This window comes from Megachile rotundata, chromosome 16, assembly GCF_050947335.1.
Source record: "Megachile rotundata isolate GNS110a chromosome 16, iyMegRotu1, whole genome shotgun sequence".
In the NCBI taxonomy this organism is placed as follows: domain Eukaryota; kingdom Metazoa; phylum Arthropoda; class Insecta; order Hymenoptera; family Megachilidae; genus Megachile; species Megachile rotundata.
Window position 1 is genome coordinate 8,504,487 of NC_134998.1, and position 21,115 is coordinate 8,525,601.

A 21,115-nucleotide genomic window follows, 5' to 3' on the forward strand; every position below is an offset into this window, starting at 1 on the left:
CTATATATATTATGCATTGAAGTTATCATTTCCTACACATTATATAAACTATAACACAAGTTTCTAAATTTATTTAATACTTCTGAAACAGTAAATTGAGAGAAAAATTAATAGAATTGCATTTTCTGCAACTTACAAATTCGTTGTTATATAAATTTATATTTATCTTTATAAATGAATTTAAATCATAACCTTGTGTTTAGATCAACAATGTTAGAAAAAGGACAAAAAGAAAGCAAGAAACATAAAACAAAATGTCAAAGTCACATTTCAAAATGGCGTATTTATTAAACTATTTATATATTTAACAAAGAAATTAATAATATTAATCTGTACTAACAGGCTTTTGTATTCTCTGTTCTAAAAATCGATTAATATTTCAATATTTAATAAAAATAATAATGGGAAAGGAAAGTTTACTGTGCTTTTACTAAAAATGCTTAATTACCTCTTTGCATCATGATTCAGATTTGAATTTTTTACACAAGTCTTTTAAAATCTGTTTAAAATCAGAGACAGTAGTTGGATTCAATCGAAAAGTCAACAAACGACAACAGGTGTTACAAATAATACTCAATAATTTATCACCATGTATAATATTGCGCACGCTTTTGTCGATGAATCCACAGTTCACAACATGGACCTATATACTATGCCTATACATATCTATATTTATATAGGATTATATACATGCAGTACCGGTACAAGGGAATCGAGAACCCGACTCCTTGGTCCAATTTTTGTACAAAAAAGTTAATATTAACATTTATCAAGTTATCAATTTCAAATGGAAGCAATGGTATTTTTATAAACTTTCATTCTAAAATAATTTAATAGAAAAATGAACCATTTCTCTAAAAGTCGCAAATTATATTAATTACAAGTGTCATTTAATTAAAAATACATCATTTATTATATATCTTTATTTTATTAGTTTTATTTAAAATGAATTCATATCTACTGTATTTATAATGGAATTAGTGTATGATTGAAACAATTACTTTTTTGTTCTAAGATTTTTGCTATAATATTAGGACATATTTGTTGTTAAAAACAGTATTCTTTGACAACCTAGCATATGGCTCATTACGTTTCTTTTATTTTTACATTAAAAAAAAAAACATCTTTCATATTTTAATTTTATAGTGGGTGTATTTATATAAGGTGTTAAAGAAATTTGTGCTTTGACAATGTTAATTTAAACTTCTTTGTTTCATACAGCTTATTTCATAATTAACAATCAACTACTATTAATTAATAATTTCTTAGTTGGTCTGTGTTTTCCTTAATGCATTAAAAATAGTTAAAGTTTAATATTATGTTATTGAAATAAACGTTTCTTCTGTAACCTTAGTTGATTTTAATTAATTAGAGCTTTATTTGATAACAAAAATAATTAGTTTGAAAAATTTTAATTTTTCAAACTGTCAAATACTGTAGACGAAAGATAAGATAGAAAAATGAAAAAAAAAAGGAAAGAAAAAATAGAAGAACGTTGTCAAGAATCGGACGTATTTAAAATCTAGCACATTGGAATGCAAAGTAACAATAAATAACTTATGTGTTAATAAACAATACAATAATAATAATAATATCATAATAATATAATAGTTGTTTTAAATACTACACAATTTATGGAACGATTTTTAAATAATTACAACCATTGACAACAGTTTCCGTGCGTACATCTCTAGTTATATTTGTTTAAAATAAAATATATACAAAATACCCAATTTAACTGCATAACCGGCCACACTTTGTTATCTTTTATACTTTTAACATAGTACTAAATATGATTCACTTTGTAGACATGCCTTTATTTCAATATACTTTTGTATATAATTTTCAGAAGCAATAACGTATGTAAATCTGGGCACAAATTGGGTATTTTATATAAATGTATATACATAACATTTTTATATAAACACTAGAGTGGAAAATCATATTTTGTTACTTCACAAAAAAATGAATTTCTTGTACTAATTTGTATTAAAGCTAATATTGATTTAACTTCTATTTAATTTTAAATTCTAATCCCATCTCATTTTTTGCTTTTTCCTAATTTTTAGTTTTATATAGAATTCTGTTTTAAATCGTGAATCATAAATACTTTTATAAAATTTAATTTGAATAGTCGTGTAACAATTCGTTCTGGTATTAATATATACCTCTGAAATATAACATAACTTCTTTATGTATTTTTTTTAGATTTAATACTTCTTTGTACAAATATTTCTATATAAAATATTTCTTAAGCTGATACAATATTCAGCTATCACCTTCTATTTATATATTAATATTTATATATAACGATACATATAACCCGATTCTTTTTTTGCACCATAATAATAAATTAATGATCGAAATCTAATTTGTATACAATAGAATATTAATTATCTTTTTTTCATATTAAATTAATAACTATTTATTCACATTCATTTAAATGTAATAAAATAAGTGATATATATTATATATATATAAAATTTAATGACCAATTTTACAAAAGTGTCAAACATAAGACGGCGTGCAAAAAGAATTGGTATTCACTTTTTATTTTTTTGTTTTAAATCTAAGTATACACAACTAGGTTTAAAATTATAGATAGAGCTTCTGGAATACGTTTTAATAAAGCCCCATGGACGGATTGTTCATACCATCATAAATTAGCACGATTTGGACGAATGCGAATGTTGGCAAAGGTATTTTGGTGAAGGCACAACTTCTTCCAGATCTCAATATCAGTCCTTGAATCTCGATTATTTGATTTTTAACATAAATCGAGATGTATCTATCGACGCAGATACTAAATAATTAAAAACATTGATCCAAACGTTCAAATACAAATACTTTTGTTTGTACTTTATAAAATGTATTTCTTTTTGGTTCAAGCTTTTAGTATTCTTTATTATGAATCATATTAAATTCGTTTATACTATTTAATAAATATTTAAATAATCGAGATTCTACGACTCTATAAAGAACGTTATTTTTGTTTTTACTACTGATGACTTTTGCTTAGCAGATGTGAATTAAATTGGTACAAATTGCAACATTGTTCTCCACAGATGTTGCATTTCCAAGGATTACTTTCACTATGACACCCCTTATGCAGAAAATACAGTGTTTGATCAGGGAAAGTAATTTTACAATGAGTACATTGAAGCCCATTGCTTCGTTGATCGGGCCTCGTTGAACTAGGAGGTTCTCCTCTTGAATGGGAATTTGAATTTGAAGTGTTATTACCTATTACAAAATGAATTGAATCTACACTTGTATGAATTATACAAATAAAAAATTATTATAAAAAATGTTTATACAAGTGTCAACTGAAGTAAAGTTATCAGTAACAAAGTAAAAAATTGTCAAATTTATATTTTATATAGACTCATCTAAATCCAACATTTAAGTGGTAAAATATTAATAAACATAAATCAACGTTTATAAATAAACGTATAAACTTATTGACGGCAGCAGTAATTTGTATAATAAAACAGTTGAATTACCATTATTATTGTTGTTGTTATTATTTCCAGAACCAGATGAAAGTTTGCGTCGTAAATCATCTCGAAGAAGGGACTTTAATGGAGAAACTTTGATCAATGATGGTAGTGGAAGGTTGCTGGATGTTGCTCCGTTTTCTTCTGTTCCATTGCTGTTTGGTTCTTGCTTAATAGGAATTAGTGAAATAGAAGGCGTAATCGTATCTTCGTTTCCGCTAAGATTCCTTTAATTAGAAAGCTAGATGAGACTGAATTAAAAATAGATTAATTTTGACTTGTTAAACATCTTTCATACCTGTGAATGCCACTACTGTTAATAGGTAACTGGTGATGACTACTACTTGGTGCATTACTGTTACTATCTGCACTTTGAGGACTATTTGGGCTATCTCCGTTTAGCGGAGCAGGACTTGGATTTCGTTGATTTGGAGTTTGTTCCGGATAAGGAATTGATATTTCTATGTGAGGTGTCAGAAAATGCATTGGCGGCGTTGCATTGTCTGCTGAACGATTTCCAGTACTATCTCCACTGTCTGAAAGAGGCGCAGAAGGCATAGCTTCACCTGGAGTACAACTGTTCATTAATGAACTTGAACTGTTTGGTCCTGGATTATCTAAATCTATTCCATGTCTAAAACGATAATTATTCAATTAAATGTAATTAGCTTATCATAAAAATGTAACAGTATTGAATTAATGAAATATTAACCTATTAAAAAAGTGTAACCTGAGGCACTTCATAGTTGCTGCACGATAATTGCACAAAGGGCAAGATTTAACCATGTCATGTTGACCAACATGTTCATTCTGAAAATGGGCTCTCATCGCAATTTGTCTTTGGAAACCTCGGTTACAAATTGGACAATGATATGGCAGAGTTTTAGAATGAGTTGTGAAGTGTTCTGCCAAATGATCCTTGCGAAAAAATCTTTTTTGGCACACACGACATTCATACGGTTTTACACCAGTATGTCTCATCTATAATTAAATTTACATTTATCTTATAATAACTTATATTTATAGAATAATTTAATTTTGAAAATTGTTGATATTATGACTTAAATAGAATGTAATTAATACTTTGTGCCGCCTCATGTTAGCTCCATTTGAGAACTGCATATTGCAAACATCACATTCAAACATTTTTCTATGAGAACGAATTCCAGGATGACTTTCTTCTCCATCCCCATCATTTTCAACAGCTTCTATATTTTCTGCACTTTCCCCTGGCTCAGCACTAGCCAAACATTGGTCTTGATGAGCACAAAATGCTGTTTTATTTATAGTCTCATAGTTTTCACACCTTTCACACCTGTCCACATGTTATGGATCCTTTGATATGCTATTTAAAATCTTGATTATCTAAATGTTTACTGCAACTTTTTAAATTTGAAAAAATCAATTACATGAAGACGACAGACCTAAAAGCAGGCACAGCACCATCACTGCTATCATAATTGGTGTTTAAGGCTGCCTCATTGTCTGGGTCTAAATTCTCCTCTTCTCTTGTGTTTGACGACTCTCCAACATCAGTGTGAGAACAGGAATGGGAATCTACCTCGTTTTCCCCGCCGCCAGCATCAACCCCATCTGACATGGTATCGAACCCTCCAAACACTCTGTCGTTCAACCTGCACCATTCGTTATTGATTACCTACGATATTAAAAACCAACAATTTAATCTCTTCTTTTCCTCACACTACAACTTGCTTTACTTGCAATAAATTGTGATAACATATATAGAATATTAAAAGGTATTTAGGAAGAAAAATACAGTATATCTACTTCTACAGAACTTTTTAATATATAGTGCTTAATAAAGCAGCAATACTGATAATGAAATGGTAAAATCTAGATAAAATAAATGGTGAGAAATATTATGGAGAGAAAATTATTCGGATTACGAGCAATTTAATAAAAATTTCGAAAATCTTGATGTTTACCTGTCAATTTCGATCCAGGGTTCGGGGATGACGAGACGATTGGTCAAGCCTGAGAGCAAGAAAGAGAAGAAGGAGAGAAGAGAAAAAGGAAGAGAGAAAATGAGAGGGAGAGATAGAAAAAGAAGAAGAGAGAGTGAGAGAGTGAAGAAAGAGAGGGGAGGGTACTAGGACATGGAGTGAGATTCCGGTAAAGCGCAATGCCAGAGTACACTGCACTTTGTCCCAGTTTCGGGAGAATCCGTCAGTGATGACGCAGTTTTTCACCCATTTGGCTGAATTCGTTACTATATACTTGGCATTACTTTATGAAAATCGGGTTCCTACTAATGTTTTCTGATCGAATCACACGTGATCGATCATCTTTAACTTTTACTTCGCTTTAGTTTCTCTATTAGTTGAAATTCACAATACCCTTGTGAACCACCGCACACTACTATTCCACTACCTTTTTCTGAACAATCGATTAATCGAAATTATCGATCTTAATGATATTTCGATTTCGTAGCATTTTTCGATTTATCAAATCGGTAGTAGCGTCGATTTTTCTATCCAACTTCGTAAATGAATATTATGCCATAATTATATGACATCAAATTAAAATTATTATGGGAAAATATTTGTTTACAGTAAGTAGGTCACTAAAGTTGAGCTTTCTGCATTTTAAATTATTTAAAGGGCATTAAATTAGTTTTAACTTCAGTTATTATGTTATAATGCTAAAAATACATAGCGGTATTTATAAAAACTTTGGTGACCTTCAAGTCTCAAAAGATATAATTCCGAAGCAAATTTTTTGCTCGCAATATTTGCCCCTCGATATGAAATTGTTTGTTTCTGATATTTTATTCTATTATCGGAAACAAACAAGATATTATGGTAAATAGGTTAGGCGAGACACATTGCAAATCGATCACTGGTTTCCTGTATAAAATACATATGCTTCGACAAAATTTTTTAAGGGTGAATGCAAAAAATTTATTAATATATGTATATGTAGGATTACACAACAAGGTTACGTGCATGTATTGAATATTTTTTAGCTTCGTTCAACGAGAAATTATGCTCATCATATGACGAATTTTCGCTAGGTTTGCGCATATCAACTTTGATTGGTTAAAACATGTTTAGTAACCAAGGGCAACGCGCATGCGCTCTTATATTGTTTCTGACGTCGACGTAATTCGAATATTTGAAAATTTTATAATTTTTAAAACACGAAATCTTCAAATTTTCACATTCCGAAATATCTAAATTTTGAATTTCCAAATTTTTAAGTGCCTAAATTTGAAAAATCTCAGGTTTCAAAATTCTAAAATTTTTTAATTTTCAAATATTCAATTTCAAATAGTTAGGAAACTTTGTCCCGCGTAACTAACAAGGGACATCATCCAATTGATATTTTTTGGTATTTTTTTTTATCGGCAAACATCCACTCTGAAGTGGTGAAAATAACCCTTAAAGTTGGGGTTGAAAAAACTGTTTTCGTAAATATCTCAGAAACTATGAGGCCTAGACAAAAAATTCAAAGTGCAAATTTTTCTGTTTTAGAAGGCCAATAATATGACGTAAGTGGATTTTTGAAAAATTTATTTGTTCAAAAAATATGTTAAAAATTAACATAAATTTGCAAATTTTTTTAATAAAACGTTGTACCATTTTCATCAAATTTCACATAGATAAACTATGGGTCCAAAGAAAAAATACGGATAAATTGGAATTTTTAATTTCGCTCGTGGAAAAAATATTACTGTCGTTGAAGTTATACGTACATTTTATACCCTCCGTTCGGTTCACGATTGACTTCTATACATAGTATTCTGGCAATTGTATTATATCATATGTTTTGTATTAATTTATTTAAAAAAAGAATTTAGGGGTCGATAAGTGCATCTATAAAAATATGGGGCCCGAGTCAGATATCCTATTTGTTCCGCGTTCTGGGCGCGTACTGGTGGTAGTATTCGACGCACGGAAAATCTTAACGCGTAAATTGTATTTCTGTGAAGCGTAATATCTTCATAATAATGTAGAGTATATACAATTAAAGGAATTACATCTGTTCATTAAGAATTGCCTCGCGATTGTAAAATATATAGTAACACAGAAATTATAATTTTTTTATAATTTTGAAAATTATGTCTTTTATTTTGAAATGTAATATAAATGGTAGTAAATGTAAAAGATGTAGTGGTGTTATGTATTATAAAATCGAAACGGATATCAGTATTTGTCAGCGCATATTTTGTAAAAGTGACGTAGCTTTAATTTGATTGAAACTAAAGTCACCGGGATTATCAAAATATTCCGGTCTGCTACTGATGCAACCGTACGGTCGCATGCCTATAGGTTAGTTTGTAAGTCTAATGTAGGTATAGGATTTGATATTTCTTGCGCGAAATTTTTCCATATTTTATAACCATATACATCACGAGGTTGTATTAATGCAGTAGCGTTTTTTTTTATGCTTAAAACTGTCAAAGTTTTATTTGGCGAAATGATATTTCTTATCAAAATTAAAAAAAATTATAAAATGATAACAAAACTGATATTTCCAAAGTTACCCAACCTAACAATATACATTTTACAATCGTGAGGTAATTCTTAATCGACAGATGCAATTTCTTTAATTGCATGTATTCTACAATATTATGAAGATATTACGCTTCACAAAAATACAATTTACGCGTTTAGATCTTCCGTGCGTCGCACACGGTCACCAGTATGCGCCCAGAACGCGGAACACATAGGATATCTTACTCTGGCCCATATTTTTATAGAGGCACTTATCGACCCCTAAATTCTTTTTTTAAATAAATTAGTACAAAAAATATAATATAATACAATTGCCAGAATACTATGTACACAAGTCAATCGTGAACCGAACGGAAGGTATAAAATGTACGTATAACTTCAACGACAGTAATATTTTTTCCACGAGTGAAATTAAAAATTCCAATTTATCCGTATTTTTTCTTTGAACCCATAGTTTATGTATGTGAAATTTGATCAAAATGGTACAACGTTCTATTAAAAAAATTTGCAAATTTATGTTAATTTTTAATATATTTTTTGAACAAATAAATTTTACAAAAATCCACTTACGCTATATTACTGGCCTTCTAAAACAGAAAAATTTACACTTTGAATTTTTTGTCTAGGCCTCATAGTTCCCGAGATATTTACGAAAATAGTTTTTTCAACCCAAACTTTAAGGGTTATTTTCACCACTTCAGAGTGGATGTTTGCTGATAAAAAAAAATACGTGTCAAATATTTTTTCGAGTTCTATAACATATAAAAATTTCATCAAAATCAGTGTGTATCAATTGGGTGATGTCCCTAATAAGCATACTTTGTAGCTCAGTACAATTTCACTTGTGAAACGTGTTCTTGATAATTTCCGGTGCAAATTTTACTCTGAAATGGCCATGTAGTAATACATATTTTTTTGTAAATATTATATATCCATCTACGCAAGTGGTTTACTCACACGACTTCAAACTTGTAATTACAGCTAATAGATGGCAGATCCATCTACATTTGCATGTAGTTGTGCGAATATCTATAGTCCCATTGATGCCTTCATTTGTTCTGTGTGCGCGGCTTTCAAGATAAATTGATAATTCTGTGTTTTTAATATATTCAATAACAACGTGTTATTCATGAGCATGAGTTATTTTGTTTATCAGTTCGAGCTGCGTTTCTTCTAGCTTCGTCAATTATACTTTAAAAAATTGAATAACAGAAAATTGTTTCGATATTTCTCGATCTTTCGAAATTTATAGGGTGCTGTTCATAAGGTGTGACGAAATAAAACAATTTTTTTATTTGACACATATTTCAAGTATAAAAGGGTAACAGGTAACAAAAAAAGAAAGTGTCTTGTGGTGAAAGTTGGACGTAATTTTCGTTGCAGAAACTAGTTTCTTCCATTTGCTGTTCATATAATGACCTCAGTGGCCAACCAGGATGAGACTCATATGACAACAGTAAGCTTTTTTATTTTTTTTTAATAGCTGTAACTTGTGCTCTAATTACAATTATTGTTAGTACTACATTTTTTAAAATTCGTTTAAATACCTTCTAAGTTTTAATGAATTGTTTTTATGTCAGTGTCAACATCATAAAATAATAAAATTTTGTTTGTATTAGCCAGAACTAATTGCGTCACATAATTATATACCCGAAACACATCACATTTGGACAGAAGATGGATATTGTTTAAGTGTACATAGGGTTCTCCCTGAGAAACCATATGAGCATTCCCATGACTTTAATGAAAATGAAAATATTTTAAATGATAACATAATAAAGGTAAAATAATAATAAAATAAATAAATAAGATAACTATAAAATCAAAAAGTAATTTAACTCTTTCTCTACTAACGATTAGTATCAAATGCCACATTTAAATATTAATAGTAAGGTTCTTGTTTTCCAATTAATTTATTATTCATTCTAATTTATAATTTATAGTAGCTTCTATTTCTGTGGTATATCATGTAATTTGGTAAGCTTAAATGTTTTTATAATTTTTGCAGCAAACTGTAACGTAGTGAAAGAGTTAAAAGACATTCAAATTAGATTAAATTATAGTATAATAAACTTTCTGTCGAGATTAAAGTAAAGTAAGTATCTAATATTTAGCATTCAAGTTATGATATCACACATAATATAAACAAACGAGTACCAATTCTTATTCATCATGGACTCCTATCAAGTTCAGCTGACTGGGTATTATTGGGTCCAGGAAAAGCTTTAGCATATCTTTTGTGTGACGATAATTATGATGTTTGGTTGGGAAATGCAAGGGGTAATGCATATTCCAGAAAACACAAGCAGTATACAACTAGGGACAGAGAATTCTGGAATTTCAGGTAATTATAGTTTTATAATTATTCAACAAAATTATTGAAATTATTATAGTGTGATACTAAATGTAAGATACATAAATGAATATGTAAGGAAATAATTATATTAATTAGCAGGTGAATAATTCAATAATCTTTTAGTTGGCATGAAATTGGCTATTATGATTTACCAGCAACAATAGACTATATTTTAGAACATACTGGACATACAGAACTCTATTACATGGGTTATAGCCAGGGTACCACTGCATTTTATGTAATGATCAGTGAAAAACCTGAATATAATCGGAAAATTAAAGGAATGGTTAGTTTGGCACCAGTAGCATTTCTCTCAAATCAGAGAAGTCCTTTGCTTAAATTAGTTGTTCATTTTTATGGATTACTGGAGGTGTGTTTCTAAATATGTAAAATAAATATTTAGAGAACAAAGTCTTACTAACAATAAACGTCAAATATCTATAGTAAGTATGTTTTAGTGGGGATCTTCTTACTGTAATCTACATCAGTGGTTTCCACGCAACAAATTACAAGCACAAGCTTTGGGAACCTTAATTAGGAATGCTCCAGACCGTTTTACTAAAGGTTTCTGTGTGTGCTGGTTCTCTTTAATTGCTGGATTTGGTAGTGACCAGCTAGATAAATCTATGCTGCCACTGATTTTAGGACATTTTCCAGCTGGTGCTTCTGCTAAGCAGATTATTCATTATAGCCAAAGTATATTGTCAGGTGATTTTTTAAATCTTTTTCATTTATGTTTCCTAACTTGTAAAATTCGTATAATGAAAATCTTATACAGAATCATGTATGTTTAATTACTATTTTCTTTCAAACAGGAGCTTTTCGTAAATTTGATTATGGGCCAACAGAAAATTTAAAAATTTATGGATCAACACAACCGCCAAAATATGATCTTGAAAAAATAAAAGTTCCAGTTGCAATGTTTTATAGTGATCATGATTTTTTAACAGATCCTGCAGATGTCAAAAAGCTGACGGATAGACTACCAAATGTTATAGGAACATGGAAAATCAGCTATCCAAAATTTAACCATGTAGATTATTTATGGGGTAGAGATGTTAAATCATTGATCTATAATCCCATCATCGCAGTTTTAAAGAAACTTAAATAAAAAAACTATTATAAAGTTGTTTATTTTTAATTTTATTATTATTGTAAATGTAAAGTGAAGGATAATACTCAAAGGAGCAATAGTTTAATTAAATATATTTTTTCCACCACTTTTTGATCTTTTTATTATGACTTTAGTGCTAAGTTTGAATTTTTGTAGTCCTGCAAGATCATGACAAACTTGGATCTGTATTTACTCTTAATATAAAATGTTACTCGCATTTTAATAGCATTAGAAGAGAATTTTGAAATTAATATTAAAGCAATTGTAAAATTTTTTACAAATAATGACTATACCTAGTACAACAGGGACAATTTCTCGTTCTTCTTTCTTGGCTGTTTAGTAAATGTGATGTTACAATATATAAATGACGTGTATAATGCAGATTTGGAGCATTCACTGCCACATAATTTACAGATAAATTCAATAGCTATCATAACTACTGACGAATTCTTATCTTAGACGTGTTAATTTTTTCTTTTACTTTCAAAAATGCACATTATTTGCAACCTATGAAACTTCGTTCCCATCAATTCGTTCTCGTGCCATTCACTAGGTCTACGGTAGTCTAGACTCTAGAGCATTGTCTTACACATTTCGTACGTATGGTGATTAAAGCGCCATCACGATGTGGTTCACCACACTACAAAATAGCGACAAGTGTGGCGCGTTCATCGTGCCACACTTTGTGGCTAGTCTGAAAGCGTTCTAAACCTAGACGAATCAGGTTTAAGTGCAGTTCCAGCTTATAGCGTTCTGTTCTGTCAAAGTGGCGTTTCGAGACTGTTCAGAAACGGTGAAAATTCAGGGCGCGAGAGAAACAGGAGTGGCCCTTCACTGAATGTAATATACGAAATCTTTTAGAAATGATTTTTAAGTTGTTTTATCATTGAATTTCAAAACTGTTTGTGCTCGAAGTCTTTTAGTCTGTCGTAATTTACAGCTGGAAGCCATGGAGGACTATCTGCCAAATGAATACGATGTCGTTGTTGTAGGGACAGGTATTGATTTTTGCAACATATGTATCATTTATTTTGACCACTTTTTCATTTCGTGACTTAGATATAATGAATTTGATAATTTTACAGGTATGACGGAATCCATTGTTGCAGCAGCAGCAAGTAGAATTGGGAAAAAAGTTCTTCACTTAGACAGGTATATTGGGCTCTGTTTCTTGCGTATGCGCGGTGCTCTCGCAACGTAGCCGGTTTCTCTTTTACTTGTATTGTTTTTTCCATTTTTTGCTGACCTTTTTTTTTCTAAGTATATTGCTTTCAATATAGTCGATATCTTTTAATTGTAATTTGATTGTAAATTAAAAAATATTATAAGAATAAGAAAACTATTTTTTATCTATTTTTATGCAACATTTGTTAATACATTAATTATAATTTTTGTTAAATTACTATTGTATCAACTACTACATTTGAACATATATACCTACCTTATTATTCTGTATTATATCATCACATGTTACATTACCATTTGTTGTATTGCCACTCTTTATATTGCCATGTATTATGTAGTTGATTTTTATATAGTCACTTGTTATGGAATTACATAATGAGGGTATTTCATCAATTAATTAATACTTGTATACTAATATCACTTATACTTGTTAATCAGATGGTCACATAGAATGATAAATTTATCTTATGTCATATACTATTCTTTACACATATATTACATGTAAAAGATATTTTATATTATCAATGTATTAATTTTGTTGTCCTTAAAAATCAGTAAGTTTACATCAGAAATTTAGAACAAATGATCTTGATTAAAACCATTGTTATTGCAGTAATGAATATTATGGAGGCTTATGGGCAACATTTAATTTTGATGGTCTGCAGAAATGGATAGATGATTTGAAAGTTTCTGGAAGTAATGCCAAAAATGCATTTAATCTAGATTTAAAACCTGAAGAACAGTTTTTAGAAGCTAGTAATCAATATTCTACTGTTGAAAATATTGAACAAACTTGGTTTATTTCAAAGTAAGTTCAGATAATTTGTGTTGTTTATTTAAATTCGAAACTTAATTATTTGTTTTATTGCAGTGAAGTAGATTTACCAGTAGTTTCTTCAAAAGATACTCAGACTGATAATGGAGATAACAGTGGTAGTGGCGATGAAAAAGTAGATGATGATAAAATTGAAAAGAAAGAGAATGTAAAACAGTGGAGCATAGATCGTATAAGCAACGAATACAGAAAATTTAATATTGATCTGGCACCAAAGGTACAAAAATATTAGCAACTTTGTGTCAAATCCAGAAAATGCCAATATCAATTAAGATGTTGCAATAGAAAAATAAATATATCTCTTTGAACTTGACATTGCTATTAACTATTGCTACATTGTAATGTTTAAATCGATAACTCCGATTTTTTTGTAACAGTTGCTATTTGCACGTGGTGAACTAGTTGAGCTCTTGATTTCTAGTAACATTGCTCGTTACGCGGAATTTCGTGCTGTGTCAAGAGTAGCAACATTTATGGATGGAAAATTAACGCAAGTACCTTGCTCAAGAGCTGATGTATTTGCAAATAAAACTGTTAGCGTTGTCGAAAAAAGAATGCTAATGCAATTGCTCACTTCATGCATGGAGCAAGGCGCTGATAGTCCAGAATTTGATGGTAACTATTGACTTTGTTATCGAATCTTTTATTATTGTACATAACTTGTAATATAATGTTGTTTTGTAATCTTACTGTTACTTTACCATTTGTTGTTTTCTTGTTACTTTTGTAATTTTAAGGGGGTTTTAATATGATGACTTGATTTGTCAATGTGATAAACTTCTTATACATTTCTCAGTGTCACAGTTACATTTTATTAAACGTGATTTTAATAGAAATATGAACTTAAGACTTTAGGACAATGTAAAATTATCTATGTATTAATGTAGCAACATGAAACATAATGTTAGCTGCAGATATAACGTTAAGATTTAACAGTATATAAAGTATAACACATAGCAAGATTGACTAAATTCAGCATTACAATTCATTGATGTGATACATTAATAGGATTCCGTGACAAGACCTTTTTAGAGTATTTAAACACAAAAAATTTGACACCAATCGTGCAGCATTATGTTGTTCAAGCAATTGCTATGGCCACTGAAAAGACTTCCTGTAGGGATGGTGTAAATCGTACAAAGCATTTTCTGAATAGTCTTGGACGATATGGAAATACACCTTTTCTTTGGCCTATGTATGGTAGTGGTGAATTGCCTCAGTGCTTCTGTAGGTAAAGTTATCATAGCTGTTGAATTACTTTTTTACAATGATTAGTATTGTTATTGGCATAAATTGATTATTATTATTATTTACAGATTATGTGCAGTATTTGGAGGTGTCTACTGTTTAAAGAGGCAGCTTGATGGCGTAATAATAAATAAGGACAAGTGCAAAGCTATTATTAGCGGCAAACAAAGAATAAGTTTAGAACATCTGATTGTTGGTCAAGGTCATTTGCCGCCAGAAATTGTTGCTTCTGAAGGAGAACAACGAATATCGCGTGGAATTTTTATAACTGACAGGTAACAATAAAAAGCAATCAAACAAATTCTAGTTATGCGAACACGGTGTAAATTATGCGATAAAATAAAATTATAATGACGTTTGTTTTAGGTCAATTATGCAAGGTGAAAAAGAGAACTTAACACTTTTATATTATCCTCCAGAAGAACCTGATCAAGAACCTGTTACGGTGATTGAATTAGGACCATCTACAAATGCTTGTCCTCAAGGACTCTGTATGTGGTATATTTCTATAATTTTTTAGTACATCTTTTTGATCATTTTAAATATGTTATTTTGTTTGAAACAGTCGTGGTTCATATGACATGCAAACGAACAACAAATGCGAAAGAAGATTTAAGCTATGCAGTTAATAAGTTTTTAAAAGCAGAGCCACTTGATCCATTGGCTACCCGTTCATCTATTCATAGCCATACGCAGACTGTTTCTCCAGATAAAAGACACATTCAGGTATGTCTTTTTGTATAATTGTTTTCCCTTTACAGTGATAATTAATTAGTTAGATATATGTTGGATATAAATTTCATGCTAATAGCTATATATTTTTAAAACCATTTTTGTGTTAAAACCTACCTTTGTTATCTGCATATATTTTAAACTTAATTTTGTCTAAAAAGCTCTCATCCAGGTCGTAATTTCGTTTTGTAAGTTTCTTTCATTCGACTGTTTTTATTTTAAATAGAAACTGATTATGAATTGTTTTAAACATTCATCACGGAAATTATATTCAAATTGAAAAATAAAAGAAATTTATAGGAGGGTGAAGAAAACAACAAGGAAGAACCTGCTGAGAGTACAAAGCCTCAGGTTTTGTGGTCATTGTACCTAAATCTACCTGCGAGTGACATTAAATTAAAGGATTCTGCGCCAACTAATCTTCATCTTTGCTCTGGTCCAGATTTGGAACTTGATTTTGATTTTGCTGTCAACCAGGTTCAGCTTATTTAATTATCGCTAGAATTTAATAATAGTATTGTTGAAGTGGCAACTAAAGAATTATTTTATAAGAATTTTTGCATGATTTTTTGTTATAAAATATTCTAATTTTTCAAGGCAAAGAGCATCTTCAAGTCAATGTATCCCGAAGAAGATTTTCTTCCTCGCGCACCGGATCCAGAAGAGATCGTACTTGAAGGTGAAGAAGCACCAGGACCGAAGTTTGAAGGTGATACAGAGGCTGAAGAAAAACAGGATATTGAGAAGGCTGAGAAAGAGGATTAAGATATCTTTTTCCATCTTTTCATCTTGAAAAATACAGGCCAATTCCGTTAGCCGCACACCTTTTTCTATTCGAAGTTCTTCGCGCATTTTTCTTTGAAAATTGGAGAATTTTTATCCGAATAATTGACGAACTAATTTTTACGAAGATGAATTATCATTTATATAAGTAAACAGTGATAAATATTATAGTAAATAATTTTAACACTTTGACTGTTACGTTGAAATCATAGAATATTCTGTCACCAGTGATTTCGCTCTTAATAAGTTTCTTAGATACACTTAGTTCTTTCTAGTACTTGTACGCTCAAGTACTTAGTAAAGTTATTCATAATTGTGTAATAGTTTTCCACAAACTGGATATAAAATGAGCGATTTTGTGGAAATTTATGCATTATGCAGTAATAAATATCGTGACAGTCAAAATGTTTATCTAAATGGTTATTTAAATAATATTATAAGATATAAGTTTATTTATTACGAGATAAATGATCGAGATATTCTTTTGTCTAGCAGTTTTTGTAGATGAAATTGTCTCTTCAGCAAGAAATTTTGTTTCGTCGAATATTTAAAAAATTGCTCGTAAATTTTTCGAATAACATTCCAATAGACTAGCGCTGAAGTCTGCATTACACTCGCTCTTTTATTGAATTATGGACCAATTGGCCGAAAGCATTCGCTTTTCTTTCTTTTTTTGGTCAAATTTTGGATTTGTGTTGAACTTTGAGGAAGCGAAATGTAGCTTTATAATATATAAGAGATTAAAATTACTACTAAACGTAGAATTTTGACTGAATTAAGTAGGTAGTTTTTGTAAATTAATCTCTTAATCATCTCGAATTAAGTTTAAAATTAATTTCAAATTTATTATTTCCTGTCGTGATTGAGTTTTAACATAGTGGAGATAATTAAGGCCTACGTAATATTGATTATATTTTATGAATTACCAAATTTTTGAGAATTCAGTGGTTATAATATATTAATAAAATTCTGATTGATTTTATATTGTATATGCAAAGACACGTGTACATCATTCTGTGTTACTCTATTATACATCAATAATATAAAAAACTATTGTAATGCCTTTTATCGAATGGTTAATATCATTAACCATTTAGTATTATATATCGTTAGTGTATTTATTATGCATTGTATTACATAGCATAGTTTATTCGTTATATACTGTTAGTATAAGAACAAATTTACACCGTGAAAAACTAATCGTTCCTCGACTATTTATTTGTATTTGTAAGTTATTTCGCTAGTTACTTAATTATGTGTTATTAATTTTTATATTTGCTAACATCACGCATTTTTTGTTACACGTTTTTATGAATTTTTTTGTTTTTTTTTTTGATCATTCTAAAATAATTTTTATACAATATATTATCAGTTTTATATCATTATATACTTTTATATTCACCAGTTTTATTTAATACTTAATACCGCTACGCACTACTATTTATTTATTTATTTCGATTTCTTTTCACTTACATTCAATGTTTGATCTTTAAATAAAACATATTTCACTGATTGTATTATTGTTTTGAAAAAAAAAAAGAGAAAAGAGATGCTATCGGCTAGTTTCACTCACATCTATGAAAACTTTTAGACACATTGTTCGTAGAATGGCTTGAATGTCAAAGTCGATATCGTTTTCTTGCCATTATTGCTTTGATGTGCGCGCATTTATTTGCATTTAACTGATAATACACCGTATTCAGCATTGAAATACATTAAACTGATATAAATTAAAAACCAATCATTTATTTCTCTCTGCCCTATTAAATTATTTACATAATTTTAACGATTTAAGTGAATTAAAAAAAAAACATGTTGCATTATAGTATCATATATATATATATTTTTCATATTTCAAGTAACGTGCATTGAAAAACAGAATTTTAAACATTCATTTCTTTTATATTATATATAAATGCCAACTGTAGTCACTCTATAACACTTCTGACAGTAAGTGAGATTTCTCTTTTATAATACAATTTTTAATTGTGACAGACAGCAGAAGTCTTTTTTTGTACTATATACAATTGATAAATATAAGATTAATAATTTCAAAGATTTTCAAGTCTACTTGAACAGCAAGCTGAAACAAACAAGTTATTCCTCACTGAGACACGATGTAATAATAGTTCTCAACAATAGCAAACAAATGAAGTATACTACTATACTCATTAAAGGTTTAGAGATATATTACAGGATAGCCTTATGAATATACTAGTATACTTCACTATGGTAATTACATCTTATTAATTATAAGAAAAACTTTATTTTGAATTTCCATACCTGTATGGGTAACCTTGCGCTTTGTTCCTAAATATTGATAACAACAGGCTAAAGAAAATAGCAACTAAACCTGCCCCTATAATAGCAAATATCCGCCTCTTTTTCACGTCATCTTTGCGTGATGCTGCTTCGATCATTAAAATCATACCTAAAACCACTGCTCCATCTAATTACATTTTATTAAGGAAAATACCAGTATACCAGTTACTAATTACAATAGCCCACACTGCAAATTTGAATCAGTACTTTTTTGTGAAAAGGATACACAACACCATAACAATATACGTTTCTAGAATAAACTGGCCTTGAGATGAGCTATGTATGTAAGCTACATTCCCACTGGCAGATTTATGTATGAATGGAGGTCCTCTGATGTGATTCCACATTTGACCAGAAATCATTGTAAGCGTAAAGAACTATGAATGAAACCATTTTAGAAGAAGTTACTTACACGAAATATTAATACATGAACTTATAATATTTGTCAAATAATCGTTACCAATGCTCCAAGTCCCCACACTGTTTTATTATAAATAAAGTCTAAGTTATTACGCCTAAGGTACAAGAATCCTCCAATAAGTATTAGCAACATTATTATTGCTACTGTGCCAGAGTAATTAGGAGGTCTAAATACTCTAATCTGAAATATATTTTAACAATATTATTAACAATTTTGGTTTTCAACTATAAAATACTTGGGTGTATGGATACCTGAATATCAGTACGTTCGGATATCCACTTTGCAATTGCTTCTGCTCCAAATCCAACTCTTTGAATATCCATGGTATCAGCAGGCTTTGGTTTTCCTTTTGGTGGGAAGTGCATGTACACTGGTGCAGTGTTTAACCGCATCTGTACAATTTTAAGTTTCAACAATATACATTTTATAGATAGATAATTAAATATGTTATACCTACCATTTGAAACACATCTGATCCTTCATCAAAATCCACGGATGCAAAGAATAATTTTTTAGAATGAGCTTGTAAATATCGAAATGAATTTGCTACTATGACAAATTCATCGTTTGCATGCCTGATAAAATATAAATAACAATTAGAATTAAATGTGATGGATATTAAAAATATGTTAATATTGAATTTACCTGCATATCTGGCACTGTCTTTGAGGTGCCATTGCAGTGAACATAACGATGACAGAATAATTTCTTGGCATAGTTTTAACATATTCTTTGAATCTTGCGCCATTGAATTTGATTACGGGTCTCGTCAGAGCTAGCTCTGTTAATTGTTGTACTCGATCAGATAACGAAGAACCTTGAGTCTAAAACATATTATCATTTTATGTTAAACAGAAAATAAAGATATATATATTTTTGCTTTTAATTATTGTGATTAGAAATATTTATATATGCTGAATTGGTAAACATTGCTTGTTAAGTTATGTTATCAAAAATATATTCCAACATATGCATTTTATCAAATCCAAACATTTCATTCAACATTTTAGCATTCATGACAGGTATTCCAAAAAGAAATGGATTCTTACGTTTTTTACTCGGTACTGACAGCAGACATAATTTAAACTTAAAATAAATGTTAAACATATAAAGAAGTTTTTACAATCCATTGTTCCTGTTGTAAAGTAACATATTACAACCTATTTTCTACTGGGAACAACTACAGCTGTGCCGAAAAAGTAGAAAGCCTATTGGTCTGTGTGATACAACGTGGCATCGCAAAACAGTGATACCGTGATTTACGAATATGTCAATAATATCGAAATCTTAATAAGTTATTTCGAACAAACTTATCATTTAGGGTATCAGAATTGTTGATCTAATCGAAGAAATAGCAAATTATCAGCATAAAAAATGTATTCCATTCGCCGGTACTTTCAGGGGTGTATGAAAATGTTCTGGTAAAATGTGTCGTACAAAGTAAAATTTTGATACATTTGCAAATTTTTATATATTTGTAATACACTACAAATTGTTACAATACATTATGATATTCGTAATGTAATACAGGATTTTTATAAAGAAAAGTTTAATAGTTCGAACATATAGAATAGGCTCTTGATAGACACCTGACTTCAGTGGATTGGTTGTTTATCGAATTCGAGTTCTCTAATTCGTCACTCTATTACCGCCAATATTTTTTAATTGCAATAATTAATAAATTCGTTGTTTGAACAAATACTAATAAGGAAATAGGAACATTTTTATATAGAATTATTCACTGAAAATTAATTGGTGGATTTATGAATAGCAATAGTAATACGTATTAAAATCTGCTACAAATTGATGCGTTGAGAATATACTAAATTATTTATTGATTTTATCAATAATTCTATAGATTACGTAACAAAAGTAATTAGTAGTTCACAATAGTTTGTTGTAAAGTAGTAAAAAGTAGAAAGTATTCTGAAAATCGTCGCAGGTTTTTAAAATTCATATTTTCGCGCGCTGTCTTCGGAACAGCACCACTAGCTGTCAATGACAGAACGTGATACACGTCGCCATCTACTGGCAGTACATGGGAACTAATGAAACTACCTGTTTCAAAAGTGTGTAGTTCACCCTGTTCGCCGAAGAGATGGCGCCACTAGTTCAATTTTCTGAAAACTCAATTAATACCGATT

The 21,115-nt window shown here is 29.7% G+C and overlaps 4 protein-coding genes and 1 long non-coding RNA gene across 18 annotated transcripts; 3 read left to right on the plus strand and 2 right to left on the minus strand.

The window, feature by feature from the left end:
* The first annotated feature begins 124 nt into the window (after window positions 1-124).
* On the plus strand, window positions 125-3,997 carry LOC143265977 (uncharacterized). Of its 4 annotated transcripts, none has more exons than XR_013040827.1 (3): window positions 125-280; window positions 2,602-2,699; window positions 3,066-3,997. It is a non-coding gene; the product is annotated as an uncharacterized LOC143265977 (long non-coding RNA). The 4 variants fall into 4 exon arrangements; XR_013040826.1 differs by lacking the exon at window positions 125-280 and adding an exon at window positions 691-799; XR_013040829.1 differs by lacking the exon at window positions 125-280 and adding an exon at window positions 1,538-1,678.
* Window positions 1,133-11,981, minus strand: LOC143263894 (uncharacterized). Of its 5 annotated transcripts, none has more exons than XM_076540943.1 (7): window positions 11,739-11,981; window positions 4,922-5,131; window positions 4,581-4,812; window positions 4,210-4,478; window positions 3,796-4,131; window positions 3,504-3,724; window positions 1,133-3,264 (listed from the first exon to the last, which is right to left on the minus strand). In XM_076540943.1, exons 2-7 carry the CDS (start codon window positions 5,095-5,097, stop codon window positions 2,999-3,001), a joined length of 1,500 nt encoding a protein of 499 aa, XP_076397058.1. In that variant the 5' UTR covers window positions 5,098-5,131; window positions 11,739-11,981; the 3' UTR covers window positions 1,133-2,998. The 5 variants fall into 5 exon arrangements, with proteins under 5 accessions (XP_076397058.1, XP_012148073.1, XP_076397057.1 ...); XM_012292683.2 differs by having other exon boundaries at window positions 4,922-5,154; XM_076540942.1 differs by lacking the exon at window positions 11,739-11,981 and adding an exon at window positions 5,444-6,649.
* On the plus strand, window positions 8,071-11,551 carry LOC100883859 (lipase 3). Of its 4 annotated transcripts, XM_012292677.2 has the most exons (8): window positions 8,071-8,341; window positions 8,957-9,242; window positions 9,359-9,431; window positions 9,595-9,756; window positions 10,090-10,319; window positions 10,455-10,701; window positions 10,790-11,039; window positions 11,147-11,551. In XM_012292677.2, the coding sequence occupies exons 3-8, from the start codon at window positions 9,390-9,392 to the stop codon at window positions 11,440-11,442; spliced, it is 1,227 nt and encodes a 408-aa protein (XP_012148067.2). In that variant the 5' UTR covers window positions 8,071-8,341; window positions 8,957-9,242; window positions 9,359-9,389; the 3' UTR covers window positions 11,443-11,551. The 4 variants fall into 4 exon arrangements, with proteins under 4 accessions (XP_012148067.2, XP_012148063.2, XP_012148065.2 ...); XM_012292673.2 differs by having other exon boundaries at window positions 8,072-8,341; window positions 8,957-9,431; XM_012292675.2 differs by having other exon boundaries at window positions 8,072-8,341; window positions 9,228-9,431.
* Window positions 11,982-12,135: 154 nt separating the features above from the next.
* Window positions 12,136-17,965, plus strand: Rep (Rab escort protein). Of its 3 annotated transcripts, none has more exons than XM_003706426.3 (12): window positions 12,137-12,285; window positions 12,386-12,443; window positions 12,531-12,597; window positions 13,244-13,438; window positions 13,502-13,682; window positions 13,843-14,080; window positions 14,474-14,696; window positions 14,782-14,988; window positions 15,080-15,204; window positions 15,279-15,439; window positions 15,746-15,922; window positions 16,043-17,965. In XM_003706426.3, the coding sequence occupies exons 2-12, from the start codon at window positions 12,395-12,397 to the stop codon at window positions 16,208-16,210; spliced, it is 1,791 nt and encodes a 596-aa protein (XP_003706474.1). In that variant the 5' UTR covers window positions 12,137-12,285; window positions 12,386-12,394; the 3' UTR covers window positions 16,211-17,965. The 3 variants fall into 3 exon arrangements, with proteins under 3 accessions (XP_076397043.1, XP_003706474.1, XP_012148060.1); XM_012292670.2 differs by having other exon boundaries at window positions 12,149-12,285; window positions 12,361-12,443; XM_076540928.1 differs by lacking the exon at window positions 15,746-15,922 and having other exon boundaries at window positions 12,136-12,285.
* An 83-nt stretch (window positions 17,966-18,048) lies between these two features.
* LOC100883967 (dolichyl-diphosphooligosaccharide--protein glycosyltransferase subunit TUSC3) lies at window positions 18,049-20,355 on the minus strand. 2 transcript variants are annotated; one of them, XM_076540948.1, is made up of 8 exons: window positions 20,021-20,355; window positions 19,617-19,795; window positions 19,429-19,546; window positions 19,223-19,363; window positions 19,011-19,151; window positions 18,777-18,927; window positions 18,512-18,677; window positions 18,049-18,335 (listed from the first exon to the last, which is right to left on the minus strand). In XM_076540948.1, the coding sequence occupies exons 1-8, from the start codon at window positions 20,099-20,101 to the stop codon at window positions 18,326-18,328; spliced, it is 987 nt and encodes a 328-aa protein (XP_076397063.1). In that variant the 5' UTR covers window positions 20,102-20,355; the 3' UTR covers window positions 18,049-18,325. The 2 variants fall into 2 exon arrangements, with proteins under 2 accessions (XP_076397063.1, XP_003706497.2); XM_003706449.3 differs by having other exon boundaries at window positions 18,049-18,311; window positions 20,021-20,351.
* Window positions 20,356-21,115: the final 760 nt, after the last annotated feature.